At 35.7% G+C, this 22,658-nt stretch overlaps 1 protein-coding gene across 6 annotated transcripts in view; it reads right to left on the bottom strand.

The window, feature by feature from the left end:
• The window catches only part of LOC128213918 (receptor-type tyrosine-protein phosphatase epsilon-like), an 81,236-nt gene that overhangs the window by 41,272 nt on the left and 17,306 nt on the right, over positions 1–22,658 (bottom strand). For 3 of the 6 annotated variants that reach the window (XM_052920032.1, XM_052920030.1, XM_052920033.1), the window contains exons 6-7: positions 6,947–7,059; positions 6,091–6,181 (exon numbers count right to left, since the gene is read on the bottom strand). In XM_052920032.1, coding sequence (XP_052775992.1) covers positions 6,091–6,181; positions 6,947–7,059 — 204 coding nt within the window. Of the gene's footprint in view, positions 1–6,090; positions 6,182–6,946; positions 7,661–7,895; positions 8,320–16,558; positions 16,778–19,381; positions 19,586–22,658 lie in introns of those variants that run through there. The other 3 variants (XM_052920035.1, XM_052920034.1, XM_052920031.1) reach the window with 3 other exon arrangements.

The following is a 22,658-nucleotide window of genomic DNA, read 5'->3' as shown; positions in this document are numbered from 1 at the left end:
TCCAAGCACTACCCTTTAAATGCCGAGCGCCAGGCAAGGGAGCTACTTGTACCAACTTTTAACGTCTTTTGGTATGACGTGGCCATGGATTGAACCCACGACCTCCCATAGTGCTTAACCACTAGGCCACGGAGACGGTTAATAATAGGCACTGTCATATTTCAATGTTGCTTGTTAAGAAAAAGCACCTTATTGTAAAATTAAAGTTTGCTATTTATTCATTTATTGGTTTTTCTTTTACATTTTCACATTGAAAATATGACAGCCATTGAACATAAGAGTGATTTTCACAATGCAATACATATAGTAAGTATTGAAGTAAACAATCGGAATGACAACTTCCAACTGTGAAATTACATTGTTAGACATTTCATAACAGACTAAAATGGAAATTTGGGTCGTTCAAAACAACAGATCACTCTAGGTTTTAACTCAGGACCCGGCGTCCTCGAGCGAGCGCAGTTTTACTGTATTATGCTCCACATAAGCTTCCATCTTTTGCTGAGGCTCATTGGAGATGTTTCAAGTTCATGTTTCAACACCAGATGGTAGAGCATGCTGCATTGTAGTGCCATCATTATCACCACACAGCGTACATTTACACATAGTTCTGTCAGCTACCAGCTTGAAGAAAAATATTGACCTTACTCTATGCAATACTATTTCGGAGTGAAATTACTCCATAGTGTAAATTTTCTTTACTTCATTCATATGGATTTTTCTAAATTAAAGACATCCACTAATCAATAGTGATGATCAGTGCACAGATACGCCCATTAACCAATCAATGTCCATATTTTGCTGGTCAACATGTATTATATGGTGAAAAGTCTCTAATCGGTTAACAATATAATTATACGAAAGATGTCACCCACTATCAAAACTTCGCTAATTGACATCAGTGCAAATTGTGGCCCTTAGTTGACAGTTTGTATACCATCTTGATATTGAAGATGAATACCATTTTGTATGTATATGCCTATGTTATTTAGTTATAAGACAGAAATACATTAAACGTCATTATTATGTTCGCCCCTCCGTGTTTAAATATCACCAACTATTAAACTCTGTTAATAGATTGGAGCTTATTTAGCTCTGTAAATACGTTAAGGAATCACTATATATTCGTAACTGTATTCTAAACAATGATACATAATTCTGTTCATCCTGTTTATGTAGCTGTTACACTACTGCGTTTACATATTTATACCTTATAGTAGTTAATAATAATTGCATAACGCTCCTGTAACACAAATATTTGTTCAACTTTTTAACTTACCTTGTACAAACACATGACATATTTAAGTGAATTATTATATGTGATTAGACAATGTACGTTAGTATAAGTCTTAATAAAATGTCTGTTCTGTTCTGTTCTATAATCTCTGTCTTGAATTTTGATAGGGTCAATAATGTTCATAGTGGGGATTAGAGGGTCCGTACATTGTGTCTTGTTGGCAAGGCGCAAGAACTGTAACATCATCTGTATGTCTGTACATCATTTTTATGGTAAAATTTAAAATAATGCTTTCTTCTTTTTGGAAGATTGATCAAGTACATGAGTACTCAGGTACTCGTTGCCATCCCAACTTCCAACAAATAGCTTGTTTAGATCTCACCAAAATCCTCACAGACTTTCATTGTATACTTATCTGCAGTACTATTTCTCTTAATTTCCTTTAATTCACTTCCCTAAAATGACATTTTTTTATGACATTAATTTGAAACTCTGTCATTCCTAGGTGAGAAGGTGTAGAGTTTGAGCCTCATAATGCAGCAGGGTCTCACAAAATTGAACAGGTTCTACAAAGATTTTAGCCATATGGAAATAATTCATTTTAAGTTGATTTAATACGGAGGAACACTTAAATTAATCTCATGTCACCAAAAGTGTTTCTGTGATAGAGCCTGGTCTTAAATCCCATATTTTTTCACTTGTAATTCTTCTGTGAATATTTAATCAAAACAAACAAAATTCTGACCTATTCAGGGTATGAGAAAAACTAATTCAACTAGAGCTGTCACAGGATTGACGAATACCCCCAAATGCCGCCTGGACACAGGAATGGCAAACCATTCCTTTGAAAAGAGGCCATAACTCCAAGGTTACTACACACTGCATCTTCTTTTATCATGCATGTTGTGTTTTATTTAAATCTGTTGAGTAATTTAGAAGTTACACTGCTGACAAGAAAAACTAGCTGATCTCTTCTGGAATAAGACATCTAGAGCATTCACGAGCTTTTCTTCCAACACGATCATCATCAAATTTTACAAGTACATATTTGGGCTTGAATGCATCCTTATCCACCTGGGAATAAATCCCGGGACTGTTCCTGTAGCCGAATTAACAAGTCCATCTGACAGGTCAATATTTGTAGTAAGCACTACTGTGGCAAATATGCCATCCTTAAGTTCTGCTGGTATTCCACTGGCATCTGGTTCAAATGAAGCATGCTGGATTTGTTTTGTTTGTTCATCTTTCCAAGTGTCAATTACTTTTAAGGTAAATATTTGCTCATTTAGTTTTTGAAGGATCTATCGAACTTGACCTGTATCTTCTGATGTTACACCTGTGTACCAAAAAATGTTCAAATCTGTCAAGCCTTTCATGAGCTATCGTTCGGAAACCATTTTTCTATTTTTAGTAACAGTGACCTGACCCCACCAGCCCCAATATCAAACTTGATCTGTATCTTCTGATGTTACACCTGTGTACCAAAAATTGTTCAAATCCGTTTAGCCTTTCATGAGTTATCGTCCGGAAACCGTTTTTCTATTTTTAGTAACAGTGACCTTGACCTTGGCCCCACCAGCCCCAATATCGAACTTGACCTGTATCTTCTGATGTTACCGCTGTGTACCAAAATTTTTTCAAATCTGTCAAACCTTTCATGAGTTATCGTCCGGAAACCGTTTTTCTGTTTTTAGTAACAGTGACCTTGACCTTGGCCCCACCAGCCCCAATATCGAACTTGACCTGTATCTTCTGATGTTACACCTGTGTACCAAAAAATGTTCAAATCTGTCAAGCCTTTCATGAGTTATCGTCTGGAAACCATTTTTCTATTTTTAGTAACAGTGACCTTGACCCCACCAGCCCCAATATCGAACTTGATCTGTATCTTCTGATGTTACACCTGTGTACCAAAAATTGTTCAAATCTGTTTAGCCTTTCATGAGTTATCGTCCGGAAACCGTTTTTCTTTTTTTGGTAACAGTGACCTTGACCTTGGCCCCTACAGCACCAATATCGAACTTGACCTGTATCTTCTGATGTTACACCTGTGTACCAAAAAATTTTCAAATCTGTCTAGCCTTTCATGAGTTATCGTCCGGAAACCATGAAAACCGACAGACTGACCGACCGACAAGCTCACTCCTATATACATAATAGTATAATGAGTAAAAGCCTACAATCACAATATTTCCCCATCCTAATTAAATAAGATTTTCTTGGGCAGACAATTTTTGCAGAAATTGAACATACAGAAAGTTCATCTTTTCTTCCCATGTGTATAGTCTGGGATACAATGGATAATTATCAAATTACTGTGGTATTTCCTTCACAGAAGCATGACAAAATGATGTTCCAACTTTCTAGTGCTTATCATAACTTCTTTCAAGAGTTTTCAAGGTCTAATCCACACCCATTGGATGCATTATGACTATGCACTTGACCCCTCCCCCACCCATGCCCAGCACAGTGTTGCAGTCAAATTTAGAATGCTAGAAGGATCTTATGTTTATGGTCACACATCATTTACTTCATTCACTCTATTGGTCAGTTTTAAAAATAAGTAATCCAATTAGCTATATTGTTCTTAGATCAAACTCAGACAGATACTGAATACCAGCCAAGAGCCTCAACTCTGATCATCCTCTTATCCAATGATATTCAGTAAGCTTTGAACATGTTGGTTTGGCCCTGGACACTATGAGCATAATATCTTAAATGTATACAGCATAAACCCCAAGCACTGCATCATAGAAATAATAGGAACCACCTCTAAAGCAAATGTGTTAAAATCCCTGGACAATATCATCAAACACCCAGTTCACATAGCTGACACAGAAAGAGAGGCTTTAAATGATATGCTATTAATTGGCTTGTAGTAACCATTGGATAAATATAGACCAATCAATAAACATTTCGGCTTTAACCTTAACTTTAACCAAACCAAAGATATATAACCAGAAACCAATGGTAATCAGCTGGCCAGTTTGCATATTTAAATTATCAGAAAAAAATGGTTAAGAATGATTATTTTATAAGTGTTTGGCTAACTTTGACAAAACCAAATAGTTAACCAGTTTAATACAATTACCTGCAGTTTAATGCACTTGTCTTCATGTCATTCTTTCCTAAATGCTAGTGGCATAAAAAGAATGCTTCAAGTTCATACTAACTTACATAACAAGAGGGCCCTGAAGGCCCTGTATTGCTCACCTGATCCAATTCAAGTGTGAAATAAGTGTTTTCAGGGCGAGGGCAATTGTGACAGGGGGAGGGAATAAGTGTTTTTCAGGGGGATGGAAAGTGCAACGAGAGGGGACTTAATTAAAACAAATTTAGGACTTGTTTTCAATGCTACATTTTAAATATTATAGTTGAGGGTATTACAGTTTAAGAGAATTTGAAATGTCAGTCTGGTGGTCTGCTCCATTAGAAAGGATGCGTACTTGTCTTTGTTTGTACATTTTTATTTTCTGTTCTTGCTATGGTTGGAGTATAAACTTGTTTCATTTAATTCAGAATATATTTTAGCAGTGAGTGTGATTAAAACACTTGTTCTACATGAAAATGCACGAAACATTGAAAACTTATTACACATACTTTTGACTACATCATGGAAGGACTTTTTTATTAAATTACAGAGTATATTTTCAATAAATCTGCATAGTGTCAATATGTTCCATGAACATATGGTCATAAATGTGGCCTCTAGAGTGTTAGCATGCTTTTCCTATTATTTGACCTTGTGACCTAGTTTTTGACCGCACATGACCCAGATTCGAACAAGGCCTAATGCTAATCAATATAAACATTCTGACTAAGTTTCATGAACATACAGTCATAAATGTGGCCTCTAGAGTGCTAACAAGCTTTTCCTATGATTTGACCTAATGACCTAGTTTTTGACCACACATAACCCGAATTCAAACTTGACTTATAGATTATTAATATAAACATTCTGACCAACTTTCATGAAGAAACATTTATAAATGTGACCTCTAAATTGTTAACAAGCTTTTCCTTTAATTTGACCCAGTGACCTAGTTTTTGACTGCACATAACCAAGATTCGAACTTGGCCTAAGGCTAATCAATATAAACATTCTGTCTACGTTTCATGAATATAAAGTCATAAATGTGATCTTTAGAGTGCTACCAAGCTTTACCTATAATTTGACCTGGTGACTTAGTTTTTGACCGCACATGACCCAGATTTAAACTTGACTTAAAGATTATTAATATAAACATTCTGATCAACTTTCATGAAGATACAGTCATAAATGTGACCTCTAGAGTGTTAACAAGCTTTTCCTACAATTTGACCTGGTGACCTACTTTTTGACCGCACATGACCCAGATTCGAAATTGGCCTAGAGATTATTAATATGAACATTCTGACCAAGTTTCCTGAAGAAACAGTCATAAATGTGACCTCTATAGTGTTAACAAGCTTTTCCTTTAATTTGACCTGGTGACCTAGTTTTTAACCACAGATGACCAAATATCAAACTCGACCAAGATTTTATTGAGGGTAACATTCTGACCAAGTTTCATTAAGATTGTGCCCAAATTGTGACCTCTAGAGTGTTAACAGCCAAATTGTTGACGACAAACGACGACGACTACGACGGACACAGGGCGATCGCAAAAAATCAGGTGCTTTATCGTAAAGACAGCCATCAGTTGATTTTGAATCACAATTAGTTTTCTGGTTATAAACCTGTCCATTTTGAGAAGCCATGTGAAGATAAAAGCCCACCAGTGGCTCAAGTCTGAGACCTTTTGGGTATTATGCAGATTTGCCCTTGTAATGACTCACCTTTTGCCCAAAGAGGACCCTATTATGTTACTTACATGATACTACATCCTGACACACATTTCTGGTGACATTATCTGGAAGGGTTGCTATGGTACATGGGTGTTCTTCTTGGTTGCGGACAATAGCCTGGAATATGAAAAAACAACAGGAGGTAAAGAAAACTTTCAAGTGCATATGAATAACATTCAAATGTCCTTTACATGAACCATTACATACATTGGCACAGCTCCATGAATATGATTTTAACTATCTAAAAGTTATTTCCTAGAGCTGTGAAAGTTATCACTCTGCATTTCCCTGACAATACGTAACTATAACTAGTGAAGACAGATGGCAGGATGGGCCACCCTTATCATGGGACCTAAATTACTTTTACACACCTACTCATAGAATCACTCATGTTATTGGTCATTACCAATATAGCTTACTGCCAGTGTATAAGTTGTTCCATTATTGAAAGTGGTACTTCCATAAACATCCAGCTTCTTTAAAATAGCTTACAGACAAGGTTTAGGGAAACAGATGTAAGCGTTAGTCCATTTTTCTCAGATGACCAAGACACATAACTTTACATTAACGAATTGTTAGCCAAAGCTATAGTATTTGTACAAATGTTCTTGTTGTCACCAGGAACTTAATTGGTTCGTGCCAAGATCTTCAACAGATTTTGTATTATGGTCAAAGTTAAAGTCTCTGCACAGAGACGACATCAACAATGACTATGACAATGCCATCAACAATGATTGTACCAGTGCTATGACAATGCCAACCAAGACGACATTACCAATGGCTTTGAAAATGTCAACAACAATGATATTTACAATGCAATAATAAAATCTTGACAGTTTTTGAGATGAAAATGTGTGAAAGCTGTGAGATATTCTGGCTTACCCGCACTTCAAACTTGAGATACTTGTCCAGTTTTTTCTGTCGAAGCTTCTGCAGGAACTGCTCAACGTGAATGGGCTCTTTTTTAATGGACGTTATTGCCTTTTCTTCTTTTTCTGCGGAAGATTGAATTTTCAACAACGCATTAATGTGCTGCTCCCAGTCTCCTATAGAATGTGTTTTATTGCAAGTGTGGATATAGTCGGTCAGATTCTGGTCAAATATGGCGTACATGGTATCATCCACTATACGGAGCGATATCACGCCTTGATTAAAATCAGGCTCAGAAAAATTATCTGTTCTTTCAGATAAAGCCATTGTTTCTTGTAGCAATTTAGAATCCTTCATTGGATTTTTATGGTTGAAATATTGTACTGTGGGAAACACTATTCATTAATGAAAAATATTGACCAAAAGAATCATTTACATCAGTCATAAAATAACTTGTGTCAGCTTTTCTCCAATGATTGCATGAAACATGAGACAAGGAAGTAAAATGTCTGAGTTGTCACAATATTACACATAGTTATAATATTGTTCTTCCTTTAATACAACTGTAAAACCATTGTTAAACTGGATCCACAAATATTTTCAACATATTCTTTAAGGATGCAAGCTCTCCTTCTGCAAGATATTCAAAATTTGTCTTTTTCATACATTATTGTAGGTTTTACTGAATTTTGACACTGTCTGGAATTAACTGTAGAAAAAGGAAACCTGAAACAAGTTTTGACAAGTATTATGACATCCATAAAACATGGAAACTAATACCAAAGGAAATGCATATTTCAGGGAGTTCTACACTTGTCTTGGTATATTATATTGTTAACAGTTCTTCCAGACAAAATATATCTACAGTTGAAATGTATGTATTAACTTGTCAAGACATTGTGAAAATAGACCAAGAATTATTTTTCTTTTAGATGAACATTGTATTCTGCTTGCTGCTTACTTTTGCTAAGAACAAAGATTGGATAAATTATCTGTAGCACAAATTACAATTTATTTAAAGTGTAAAGAAGTTAATTAGTGCAGGAGAGAGTAAACGCTGTGACGTTTTTAGATGAAATGCACTTTTCTTTATTTCTTCAGCTACACTGTGAACATTCACTAATCACATTGACATAATACCCTGGAATTGCATAAACACAGCTAATGAATCCCCCTGAAATCCATTTTTATTGGCTACATTTCAATTTTGTTTTATCCACCTGAATTTGTTTCACAGAGATTTGAATGAACTTCTCAACAGTTTTAATTCCAGGACACAGTATTTAAATCCACACTTTCGAAAGTATTGAGACACCATGCATAATCCACGAGAGACATTTCCCAAAGCCTTACATCCATCATCAAAACAACAAATGTACTGGCTATAAACAAAAGAACGTCAAGCAAAACATTTAGGAAGGCGGGGAAAGATGTTTTACCAGATTCTCAGACCTATCACTCTAATTATCAAAACACTTTTTCATGGATGTGGAATCATTAGGTATTTGAAGAAGGGCATGTATTTGCCAACAATTTCATAAACAAAGGCAAATACCGTTATACAGAAATGATTTCATTAAAAAAGAAGTTGCTGTGGTAAGTATTAATGGATACGAAAAACAGAAATTAAGTTTCCTTGCCTTCAGGAGATGCAGTTTGAGGATGATGCCAGGAACCTTACCACAATGTCAAGATAGAAGAAACACACAGTATATCTTCAATATAACAGTGATGGTACAGATCCTTATGTTTCAAGAGTTCATCCAAGAAGCCAGAAAGGTTCACTGCCCAATAGGGCTGGAAAAGGAATTGAAGAGAGAGAGCATACATTGAGAACTTGTTTCATGAATCATTCAGGAAAAATGACTAAAGACTGACATGATTATCAAAATGCTTTAAAGTTCTAGTTTTGGGCTGACAAAAAAAAAAAAGACTGGCCAAAAACAATGGACAGAAAAGTGATGACACAAAATACAAGCCACCTAACAAAGCACATTACGTCGAGACAATAGACAGAATAGATACAAAAGACAAATATGGTGTGATTCCCCGATCAGTAATACTGTCCAGATTAGACAAATATGGTGTGATTCTGACTGCAGTAATACTGTCCAGATTAGACAAATATGGTGTGATTCCGACTGCAGTGATACTGTCCAAATAGGACAAATATGGCGTGATTCCGCGATCAGTAATACTGTCCAAATAGGACAAATATGGCGTGATTCCGCGATCAGTAATACTGTCCAGATTAGACAAATATGGTGTGATTCAGAGAACAGTAAAATACTGTCCAAATAGGACAAATATGGTGTGATTCCGACTGCAGTGTGATACTGTCCAGATAAGATAAATATGGTGAGATTCAGAGAACAGTTATACTGTTCAAATAGGACAAATATGGCGTGATTCCGCGATCAGTAATACTGTCCAGATTAGACAAATATGGTGTGATTCCGACTGCAGTGATACTGTCCAGATAAGATAAATATGGTGAGATTCAGAGAACAGTTATACTGTCCAAATAGGACAAATATGGCGTGATTCCGCGATCAGTAAAACTGTCCAGATTAGACAAATATGGTGTGATTCCGACTGCAGTGATACTGTCCAGATAAGATAAATATGGTGAGATTCAGAGAACAGTTATACTGTCCAAATAAGACAAATATGGCGTGTTTCCGCGATCAGTAATACTGCTCAGATTAGACAAATATGGTGTGATTCCGACTGCAGTGATACTGTCCAGATAAGATAAATATGGTGAGATTCAGAGAACAGTTATGCTGTCCAAATAGGACAAATATGGCGTGTTTCCGCGATCAGTAATACTGTCCAGATTAGACAAATATGGTGTGATTCCGACTGCAGTGATACTGTCCAGATCACTGTCGGAGATCAGTTATACCGTACAGTTAAGACAAATACATCCTCTTTTCTACCGACCCAGAGCTCAGGGCATGAACTCCTCCTACTCTTATGTGGAGTTACATACCTCTTCTACCTACCTAGAGCTCAGTGCATGACAGAGGTATTTCCTCTTACTTTTATATGGAGCTAAATACCTTTTCTACCGACAAAGAGCTCACACTACCACCTAGACATGACACAGGTATCTCCTCCTACTCTTATGTGGAGTTACATCCCTCTTTACCAACCTAGAGCACAGCCCATGACAGAAGTAACTCCTACTCTTATTTGAAGTTACATCCCTCATCTTCCCACCTAGAGGCATGACAGAGGTAACTCGTCCTACTCTTATATGGAATTACATCCCACATCTTCCCACCTAGAGCTCAGCGCATGAAAGAGGTAACTCCTCCTTCCTTTTTGTGGAGGTACATCCCTCATCTTCCCACCTAGAGCTTAGCGCATGACAGAGGTAACTCCTCCTACTCTTTTATGGAGCTACATACCTCTTCTACCAATCTAGAGCTCAGTGCATGGCAGTTGTAACTCCTCTTTCTTTTATATGGAGTTACATCCCTCTTGTTCTCAATCCTCAACTAACCATTTGGCACATGGTTCATTATTGTAACAATACATACACAATTAAATCAGATTTTGATCCCATATTGGTAAAAGTACAATGGTATGATTGAATACATTCCCATGAGTGTTGAGTGAAGAATGCAGCCACCTCCAACATCAAACTATTGACAATGCAACTAATTCTTGTTTCATTCCATGGCTAAATGGGAAACTAATGACTATAATGCATAAGTGCTTTCTGACAACAGAAACAGATGCCGTTTGGATTGAAGATTGGTGCTCAACCCTCCTGTATAAATTTCAGTGAATACATTCTGGAAAAGAAATTCCTCAAGAGCACATCACACACACAGAACATGATAATAGCATTCCCCTTTCATTGAGTCTGCTCATTGACAGCACAAGATTGGAAGGTGCAACACTGTCCATGCCCTTGAGTCAGAATTATCGCATCTGTCATCTATTACAATATAGAAAATCTGAGCAAGAATCAAAGGTGTTTTCTCAATGTAGGTTAAGGTAAATCTTCACTGTGAGTAATGTCAACTTGCATTAGCCAGACGAGTCTCCATGGTACTGCACCAGAATCCCGGGGAAACCCTGCCAGAACAGTCTGCTACAGGCATCCCCAGAACAGGTGCTCCAATTAATGGAATTGTTTTGAAAACAACTGCTGGAAATATGGAGATTGTCTGCTCACTAATTGCTGCAGTCAACTGATTCCAGAACCTATGAAAAGGCAATAAATGTACATATACATTTTACTCTATCTTATGACCCACTTTCCATACAATTTGATAACATCTTGATTAAAAACATGCCTGACATAACAAAAAAAAGAGATATTTGTTTACTTAAATAACACAGAAATTTATCAATATCACTCAGACTTTTATGTAAATTGTTATCATCTCCTTCAAAAGACAAAGATTTCAGTCTTTTCTCATTCCTTGGGGAAGTACATTTTCTGTTTGAGATCAGTTTTCGTCACCAAAGCTAACGGCACACATCACCTTTGATATTTTGAGACAGAGATAACAGTATAATAAACAACTCATTTGTAGAACATCTTGAGCAACTGTCTTCTTGGAGACATAGCAGAGACAGTTTTTTTGCCTCACCACATCTTGTATTCATTCAAAATGCTTTTCTTGATATTTTCTACATGACAAAATCCAGCTTGACTAGAATCACTAGCTGATTCAGGAGGGGAGGCCACCCAGGGTTTATTAATTGGGCTTACAAGCACCCTAGAAGCAATTTACAGTAATAATGCAGTGTTGAAAACCTTTCCTATGTTATGAAAATTCTCCCATGATACTTAATACAATGGCTCCCTTAAGGGACTTGGACTTTATATTTAACTGATGTCCAGCTGCAATATCAGTATTTCTGACATTGTTGCATTACACTTTTTCCGGAGAGTCTGAGGCACACATTATCATTTACTTTACATTACAGTTACACATGTTACACCTTTTCCATTAGATGTCAGACAAGTTATCAATCTATTAATATTTCATGTCATCTGGATGGGGGGAAGTGACACCTAATTTATTTGAAAGGAAAATGATCTGAACATTAACAATGACATATTGCATGCTAAATTTTATCAGAAAATTATTCTGGGCTCAATATGACTGTTTGAATGGGTTGTTTCTTCATTGGTTCCGATTTAGAAAATTTGATTATTTTCTCAAGAACAAGAATTTAATCAACTAATGCAGTTATGTAGGCTACTGTATTCTTCCAACATTTCCAAACACCTAAAAGTCACGAAAATTAGTTTTCTATCATCCTATGTCAGGGTTTTCTGTAAAAAGAAATATTGGTTGTTTTTCTTTGCTTCTTTTTTCCTTAATCATAGCTTGTGCTGGTATAAGAATTCATAAAACAAGCAATTTTTACAAAATGTTTTACAGAAGAGCCAACCGTATTTTTTGGCATAACGAAATCAAAATAAAAGATGTGTTTCTTTCATTTTTTATGCAAGCTGCCCGTCGCGTTAATTGGACAAGTATGGTTGGGTATGATATTTGCCTTTCAGAATTATCTTAATTTCAAACTGCTATTCTTTGAATCATGATGTTAAGGCCTACAACAATTCTTCGTCTGATTATTTTAAGCTGATCAAATCTATAATAAATTTTTTTTAACATATTGTTATCATTGTGCGATGTCTTTTCTGAAATTTAGTCCATAAAAACATAGCCAGATTCAAAAGAAATGAAAAGAAGGAAAGTTTTTTTTTGACCGACAGACAGAAGTATTTAGGACCATTTATTTTCCTGATCTGAAAGAATTTGGGATTGTTGACTTTTTTATTTTTGAATGCAGTTTTTGTTGTATAGCTGGTACTCCTGACGACATAAGTGACAATAAGAAAAGCAGTAGACCTCAGGATAGTAGCAGTATTGACAAAGTGCAGCGCATTATTTCCATAGTTCATTAGAAAGTGGTTGACGATATAGTGGAATGTCTTGGAAAAAGCCATGGAATTTTTTATTGACAAAGGAAACAAAACCAGGTTTTTAATATGGGCAATCAGAAAATATAGACAATTAATTTCTTGTATGAGTTAAGAAAAAGTAGCAACCTTTATCTTTACTTTTATAAAAAGTAACTGAAATTATCTCAAGTTAAGTATCTCATGTGTTTAGTTTCCATAAATTCAAACTAAAGTTGTTGGGCAGAAACCATTTTTCTATTTTCAGTAACAGTGACTTTCACCCCAGCCCCTCAAAAAGAAATTCCAAGCAAGCTCTCCACGTAAGCTACATATCCCTACACACCAAGTTCCATTTTTAATCCATCAATATTAACTTACTGAGCAGAAACCACTTTTCTATTTTTAGTAACAGTGACCTTGACCATGGCTCTGACCTCCTCAAAGCAATCCCAAGCTAACTCTTCACATAAGCTACCAACACACAAATTTTCATCTCTATCCATCAATTCCATTTTTCTATTTTTAGTAACAGTGAAGTTGACGTTGACCTTGATCCCACCCCATCAAAATCAATCCCAAGCTAGCTTTTCAAATAAGCTACCTACACACCAACTTTCATTACTATCCATCAATGCTAGCTTAAGTTATTGGGCAGAAGCCAATGGTTGATGTCCGCCTGCCTGCCCACCCTTTCACAACAACATCCCCATTCTAATTACCTGCTTTTCGCTGATGTTGGAACTTCAGTTGAAAACCAGGATAGAAGCATCTGAGACATTTATACAAAGTTGAATAATGGAAGTTGGTTGTCGTATCATTACCGCATATGAAATATTTGTGACCCTGACATGAAGAGGGAGACTATAGTGTGGAAAAAACGATTTTCGCATCCTCCTAAGAGAGAAGGGAGATCCAAATCGTCAAAGAAAAAATTGTATACAATACATACATATATATATATATATATATATATAATTTTCTTTATGGACAGCCAGAGGATTCTCCTATAACATGCAGTACCTAGCAGCCAGACAGTCAATAAAGATCACTATCAAAAAGTAGGTTACATTTACATATAAATTACCATCACAAATAATTCTATGAAATTTAATAGTTTTTTTAATCGATTCCAGACTTTCATAAAATATGATTCATATTAAGTTGGAAGTAACATATGTTTGTTACATTTTATGTCTTGAAGAGACATCTCACAAAGGCATTGAGGAAGAAATGACAGGACTGTGAAATTGAAAATATAACCTTTCACAAAGACAATGCTCCTGCACATTGGGCTGAAGACACATAACTTATAATAAGACGTTTTGGGGTATGAATGACTGCAACCTCCACCTTAGAGTCCTGTCCTTGCGCTTACAGACTTTTGTATACTTTTCCAAGATTATAGGCCAACCTACGAGGTCGCAGATTTGAATCTGAAGAGGAAATGAAATTGGCTTCCATGTCGGCCGTAAACAGCTACAAAAAAGGGTGGTCTGCAGACATTTTCAGCAGGTGGATAGATCAACAAAGAAAATGTATGTAGTTTTGAGAGCAATACCTTAAAAACATTGACTAGCATACAACTGCCTACACTGACATAATTTTGTGAGTGAATGTTTACAGTACTTCAGACATCTGAGAAAGCCAACTGCAGATGTCAGTGATTGAGTGTAGTCTTAAGTATCCATGCAATACTTACTACAAGGGGTTGAAGAACTCATACACAGAGGTTGCAGACACATGCAAAGATTCCATACATAAACATTTTGCATTTAATTATACTGTTTCACATCAACCAGCTAATTTAAAACAAAGCCTTAAATTATGAAAACTGATGTGCCGAAACCTAACCATGTAAATAGCTTATGTTAATTGAGATATGAGCAAGACAGTTGACTACAAGCTATGTCTATTGTTTCGTGAGCGGTTGATGTGATATGGGCAAGGCAGTTGTTTGCAAGCTATCTCAATTGTTTCGTGAGCGGTTGATGTGATATGGGCAAGATAGTTGAATGCAAGCTATCTCTTTTGTTTTGTGGGTGGTTGATGTGATATGGGCAAGATAGTTGAATGCAAGCTATCTCTTTTGTTTTGTGGGTGGTTGATGTGATACAAGCAAGGCAGTTGATTGCATGATATCTCAATTGTTTTGTGAGTGGTTGAATTGTGAAATAGGCAAGATAGTTGAATGCAAGCTATGTCTATTGTTTTGTGGGTGGTTGATGTAATACGAGCAGGGCAGTTGATTGCATGATATGTCTATTGTTTGTTGGTGTTTGATGTTATATGAGCAAGACAGTTGATTGCAAGCTATGTCTGTTGTTTTGTGAGTGGCTGATGTGATACAAGCAAGGCAGTAATTGCAAAATATGTCTATTGTTTTGTTGGTGTCTGATGTGATACAAGCACAGCAGTTGATTTTAAGCTATGTCTATTGTTTTGTGAGTGGTTGATGTGATATGAGCAAGATAGTTGATTGCAAGCTATGTCTGTTGTTTTGAGGGTCATTGATGTGATACAAGCAAGGCAGTTGATTGCAAGCTATGTATGTTGTTTTATGAGTGGCTGATTTGATATGAGCATGATAGTTGATTGCAAGCTATGTTTATTGTCAAGACAGTTGATTGCAAGCTCCCCCCCCCCCCCCCCCCGATATGTCTATTGTTTTGTGAATGGTTGCTGTGATACAAGCAAGCCAGTTGATTGCATGCTATGTCTATTGTTTTGTAAGTGGTTGATGTGATATAAGCAAGACAGTTGATTGCAAACCTCCCCCTGATATGTCTATTGTTTTGTGAATGGTGGCTGTGATACAAGCAAGGCAGTTGATTACATGCTATGTCTATTGTTTTGTGAGTGGTTGATGTGATATAAGCAAGACAGTTGATTGCATGCTATGTCTATTGTTTTGTGAATGGTGGCTGTGATACAAGCAAGGCAGTTGATTGCATGCTATGTCTATTGTTTTGTGAACAGTTGCTGTGATACAAGCAAGGCAGTCGATTGCATGCTATGTCTATTGTTTTGTGGCTGGTTGATGTAATATGGGCAAGACAGTTGATTGCAAGCTATCTCTATTGTTTTGTTGGTGGTTGATGTGATACAAGCAAGGCAGTTGATTGCACTTAGCAATATCTATATTTTATGGTGGCTAATGAGATATGATGAAGGTAGTTAATTACAGCTATGTCTGTTGTTTTGTGAGTGGTTAATTACATATGAGCAAGATAAATGATCCAATAAATGCCTTGCTTAATCATTAAGAATTGCAGTTTTACAAATTAACACATATGATGTCATAATTTGGTTCCAGTAAAGATCACATTCTAATATAAGTCAGCTTGAATATTTTTTTAAAATCTTATTGAATAAAAGCTTGCTTGCTCTGCACCTTTAATCATTGGGATTTTACGCAATATGTTCAAACTTTTACATGAAAGATCATTGGATATCTGCTTCTGATTACTGGCTGTAGTTAAAATCATTTGCAGTCTTAATGATAGCAATGTCGACAACACCTGCAAAGGCAATTATTATAGCCTTGATTCTTTTAAATCTCAATCATTGGTTTAATATATATAATGTGTTAAGGAATTCTAAATTAACAAAATATAAGAATATTTCAATCTTTTATCAAATATAGAACAAGAAAAAATACAACACATCTTCAATTGGCAACTTACCATATGCAACTGATGACCGTCTTCGATGTTTCGGAACCAAAAACTTCAAGAAACTACACATGACATAGTTTTTTTCAGTTTTGTAACAAATTCATTGTCATTTCATCGTTATTTCCGTTATCAAATGAAAACCATATAGATCACGGCTAGTAACAGACACAGCCTCTTTTGTCACAATTGTAACTGTTACTCCTGCAAATCCACTGTTCATGGCACTTTCTGTAAACAAAATGGTATATTGCTTTATTCTAACAGCTACTTCTGGATTCAGTTTGTCCTGGAATCTCTTCCTAATCCTTTCATACAAACTAGCACAGTTTTTTAGGCAATTTACATGTCTTAATACAATCCCAATAATGGCCCAGCATCACCAGGGCTGTCATGAATACCTTTCATGGGCATGCTCATAGTTGGCAATGAAAGTTTCTCTTTACATTCAAAACTAATGGTCAGCAAATATGGTACACTTTACTTGAATATTGGAGATTGTTCAAAACACATAAATCCCCATTACTTGAAAATATCCAAATATATTCAGTATTACTATATGTTGCAAGCTTAATATTCATTTTTAACGCCAATTCCACATAAAATCCCTATTGTATCCAGTACAATGATATACAGAAATTGATTTTCACAATTTCAATATTGTATTGAAATTTCTTCCCAAGAAAGCCATAAGAGTATATTCCAATAGCCACATGTGGCTTATTAATAATGCATTTCATAAAGTTATTGTAATTATGTTTGCATTCTAGCGTTACCAATGTTAGGTCTTGTTCCTTGTCTGTTATTGTATTAGATACTGTTCATATGGATTTTATTTCTAATAATTTACCTTGTCTGGAAAATCATCGAATAACATTTGCTTCGCTGGAAGAATTTAATCTTTTCTTTCTTCTTCAATTAACTCAAGCAAAAGTAAATGAATTGTTAGGCCCCAATTTCTCAAAACTTCTTATGCTTAACAGGCTTAAGTCGCTTATTTCAAATAGCCAAAATGCATACTGAAAATGGATTTTGATAAATGAAAAATGGTTTATTCTGATAATCATACAGATTATTCCTACATAATTTCTAAAAATTCTTGAAGAAGTAAATATAACACATTTTATAGAACAACAAAAATAGTGAGATTAGCTTAATCCTGTTGTAAGGGACTTAAGAATTACAAGAAATTGGGGCCTGGAATACAAAACTATGCGAAAAATGTTAACAAGAGAATAATTTCAAATAAGAATTTACTGAAATGACCCAATCTTCAATGCTTAATAATAGAATGTCCACTTGACCAATGCCTAATAGCAATATGTTCAGATAACCAAGTTATTTTTGATTTTGATATTAAATCCTTCAGCAAAATTACTTCAAATGGGAACTTGCAAGTGAAGATTCCATCCTGCGCTCATACAGTGTATAGCGTGGGATAGAAATATATTTCTGTCACATGACATCCGATTTCGCGCCATTCTTAAAAGGTCACAGTCCATGACAATAGTTTTATTTTTAGTTACTAAATCTTTGTTACTGGATATATTTTCATATTTAGAAAATACTGACCACTTCTTTACAGATTAATCGTAAATGTGAAAATTATAAATAACAATGATCGGATTAATGTGGGCACTTTTAATTGGGATATAAAATGCACAGTCAGTCTTAAAGCAACTGTGCACCAGATGATCAATTTGCAAGAAAAAAAGAAAATTGTCGAAAACTGTCATAAACTTGGTATTAATGTGTACAATGCATTGACACTTACTCACTGAAGTACCACATAGTTTACAATTTATTTATGTTAAGCAGTTATTTCGTATTTTTCCATTAAAAAAGATTACTGGGTATGTCTACCTAGTAGAATTCATTCCTTATGCACGTGATATTTCCGAGTTAGGTATATACCTTAATTATGTCACCCGATTATAGTAAGCCATCGTAGCTCAGTGGATACTATGCTGGACTGCAATTTTGGCGACACAGGTTCGAACCCGGTCTCCGACACAATTTTTTTTTTTTTACATTTTGGTACTATTTTTTACAATTATGATATCAAATCGTAACACATTCTATTAAATAATTGTCCTGAGATTCGTTACAGAAAAAAAGTTTTTTTGGTGCCAATCTGGTGTACAGTCCCTTTAATTTCATTCATGAAATTTAAATTTATGATGGCAGAAATGACTTTTTCAAACAAAAGCATCATTGCCACAATTCCAATCAATAAAACACTCATGAAATATTTGAAAATAAAATTCAGAAGGTTAACATGCAGTTCAATGCTATAGAAGAAAACACACAGTATCTTCGTTCATAACAAAAAGTCCAACACCGGAAAATGCATGAATTTCATTCCTCTAAAAGACAGAATATTTGTAATGTATATAACAATAGCTCAATCTATTGTTGATCTGGAAACAGCGCTTCGGCAGACAGTTTCTTGCTTTCCAAGCACACAAATGTTAAACTCATAAGAGAGTTTATCAACATCGTAATGGATGATGATTGACTGTTTGATAAACTGCAAAACACAATAATTCCCTAACCAAATATTGGATGAGGAAATAATGGAAATTCTAACAAACAAAATAAATGGTGCAAACAATATTCATAGGTATGAGTTTTGCCTATGAGATTTCCAATCTAACTAACATTTTTAGCATTATATTCTTTAACAATTAGCATTTATGCAGACATTTACAAATTTAAATTTATGGTCAATTAGGTATTGCCCTTATTTGATACTTTTTGTCATCAATATTGTTAAGCTAGTGAACAGACAACAATACAATTTTTGTAACATGCAGAATGAGGCAAACAACTCACTCTGCTTATACATCCAGAAACAGAGCAGATTTCACAGCTCAATAATCCATTAGTCTGTGTCACAATTCAAAATGATGAAACAACATTTCCAACAATATTAAACATCCACGAGTAAATACTATCATTACAAAGCCACCTAATAAACCGTATAAAAGATTGGCTCTGCAGATTCATCCAAATATAGACTATCGTATGCTTCTGAAGTTTCCAAGCTGATCGTGATTTCCAATACACAATAATTTCACAATCATGCGTTGATTCTAATTCCGCTCAGACCTTTCATTGAATTTTGGACATGCAAGCACCCTCATTGAGGAACCAAAATATGGTAACAATAGAGGTGTCAGTGTTTGCAGTACAGGACACTGCCATCATCGCCCAATACAACAATGAATTTGCAACTCTATCGACATATCCAACAAGACTGCTGCCTTTTGGGACAAAATGAAATTCTCGGTAAAGGTAGCAGAGCAGAATCAAATTATTTGATTGGATCATGAACCCAGTTTCAAGTATTTGTGATTATTATAGAGGTCAATGACCCTTAAAGCAATGAAGAGGTTTAATGGAGGTGTTACTACGAACAATGCACAAAATATCAGAATAAAATGCACAAAATAAAAGCATGAAAGTGGTGAAATCTTGGAAGCACTAGGTATAAATGTTAAAATATAACAGAATAATTGAAGTGCATTTCAATCCAGGAAGTTGTAATGGACTGGAGAGAAATTTGGTACATTCTAGTTCCACATGGTGCTAAGCTGGGCAAGATTAAAACCTGCAAAAAGCCATGTAATTAAATATGATGAAAAAATCCTAATCAAAATGCAGTACCAATAACCCTTATATAATGCACCTTTTATTTGTAACCACGGCCCTCCCAGGAACGGGGAATAGCCGGGAATTTGACTTTCGGTCCAGCCAAGTCTGGGTAAAATCCCCGCCCTGGGTGAACGAACTGCTGGTAAAATCCCTGCCAAATGCCTGCACACCACAGGGACCTTAGGTAAGACCAATTCCCCCCTATGTGGTGCGAGGACAAAACCACCGCATTCACCCGGCACTGCGGGGCCACCTGGAAAGTAAAAACACGGCCCTTTCCCCCCCCTGGCACTGCGGGGCCACCTGGAAAGTAAAAACACGGTTCATTTCCCCAGCTATCCCGGTATATCCCCCAGACCTGGGGTGGCCGTGGTTACAATTGACTGGTGCATAATCTTGGTTGTAATCACACTTAGAAGTCAACAACTGAGTTGATCAAGAGATAGATGACTTGATGATGCCACAAAATAACTCCTGGTCCTTTGATCTACTATTCTGAAATTCTTCCAATAATCAACCAGCTGGACTCAAGGGGCTATACTTCAAGTCCACTGTGCCAAATGACCTTTGGAAAATTCAATAAAGCATATTTCATGGTTACATGAGGAACAGCAATATGACCCATTATCCAATGACAATTTTATTTGATTACTGCATCAGCTATGGGACACAGGGAGGTATTTCCGATCATTCTATCAAGTATTAGCTTTCCACTAGGAAACTTAATACAGGAAATCCAAAATCCAAAATCAGATTCTGGGTTTCACGGCAATGCAAACTGCTCCGAGTTACATAAAAGCACAGAAAATTGCTTTTCTTGGAGAACACATTTATTATAAATATCCTTGATGGCAAATAAAGGAAAGTAATATAATATATGTTAACACAAAACCAGATGAGCCCTGCCTCACTCAACTTATAATATTGTAGGAAAATTAAAGATATGGCATTGTCTATGTCGCGCAAGAGTTTCAAGGCCAACAGAATATTAAACAAAGCAGAAAATTAATATTCTAAAAAAAAAATTATTTTGTCAAAGGCATCATGCAATTAAAGTTGTCGTTTTTTTACAAGCCAATCAACTGTTGTATGAACCAAGTGTTGTTCTGTGCAGGCAACTTCCGCTTCCAATGAAGGTGCCCATCCATCACAGGACAAGTGTAACAATGGTGGAGATGTTGTATAGTCACAGAAATGATGTTTTCATTGTGTTTGTTAGCTGGAAGATGACTGCTTTCTCATTGGCAATCATCATACATCGTGCACAGGGCATTGGGGCATGATCCAGATGAATAATTAAAATAATTGGATCATAGTGTTAAATGGATTAGAATAATGTATGCTAGAGAAGCATGCGGAAAGGATTTTTCAATTAAACAAACAACAAATAAAAACCCTGGGTAACAGTGAGTTTCCTCAGGATGTATTCCAAAAGTAAAGAAATTGTACTGTACCATTATATAAATGGAAAAAAATTAAATTATTCTGAAGTTGTCGGAGTGGATTCCAAAAGTAAAGAGATGGGCCATTACCATTCATGCCTACTAAATGCCAGCTCCACCTCTAATTTTTATGGGTGGTGCAAAGAAAATGAGCTGTTGACACTTACTTGTTAGTATTATTAGTATAAATTATATTTCATCTAATATTTCTATTACATGGACATATTTCAAAAATCAAGAAGGACTGGTACCGTTTAAGAAGATTTTTACTACAGGTTGGCTACAGTTTTGTTTCACTAAAGTATGAATTGTGGTGCCAGGCGCTTCTCTCTCAATTTGGACTTTGTAATTTGCCATGAAAGTTGATATGATTTAAAGCCTTAAATTTGGAAGGAATGCAATACCGTGTCATTTTTGCATGTACTAGCTTTTATTAAAAAAAATACTATAAGAATAATAATTCAATTAAAAGTTACAGCAAAGCCGCAAGACAAATAAGCCAATTTTTCTAGGAAGGTCAATCCAAAAGCCTTTAGCACCTTTCAACAAACAAATTGCAATTGATTCCTTGTGTTCAAACTTGTATTTAATGTTTGCATTAGGCTGGAACTGTAACTTTTGAATATAATTCCATGTCACTTCAGTGAGCTGCATTGATTATACAAAATTGATTTTTAATCTATTATACATATTTAAATAACTACATCATATTTGCATTTGAATGTTAGTTATGGGGAAAATAAGCACACATGACGGAAACACATATTCAAGGGTATGCAGAGGTCGAAATAAGCACAAGTGACTGCAACCCCAGCAATGGGAAAATGTATACAGGGCTGGTCAAATTCTGAATTTCACATAACAGGGCCAGTCAGTGTTACATTTCAATGACTGACTGTACTGACTGCATCCCCCCCCCCACACACACTTTAACAGTAATTTCTTGAACATGTTATTAGACTACCATATTTAAAAGTACATAATTTTAAGCCATGCCAGGCATTCTCAAAATT

The sequence above is a fragment of the Mya arenaria genome, chromosome 13 (assembly GCF_026914265.1).
Source record: "Mya arenaria isolate MELC-2E11 chromosome 13, ASM2691426v1".
NCBI classification, from domain to species: Eukaryota; Metazoa; Mollusca; class Bivalvia; order Myida; family Myidae; genus Mya; species Mya arenaria.
The sequence above is the reverse complement of the archived record's forward strand: the minus strand, read 5'-3'. Positions and strand labels throughout refer to the sequence as shown.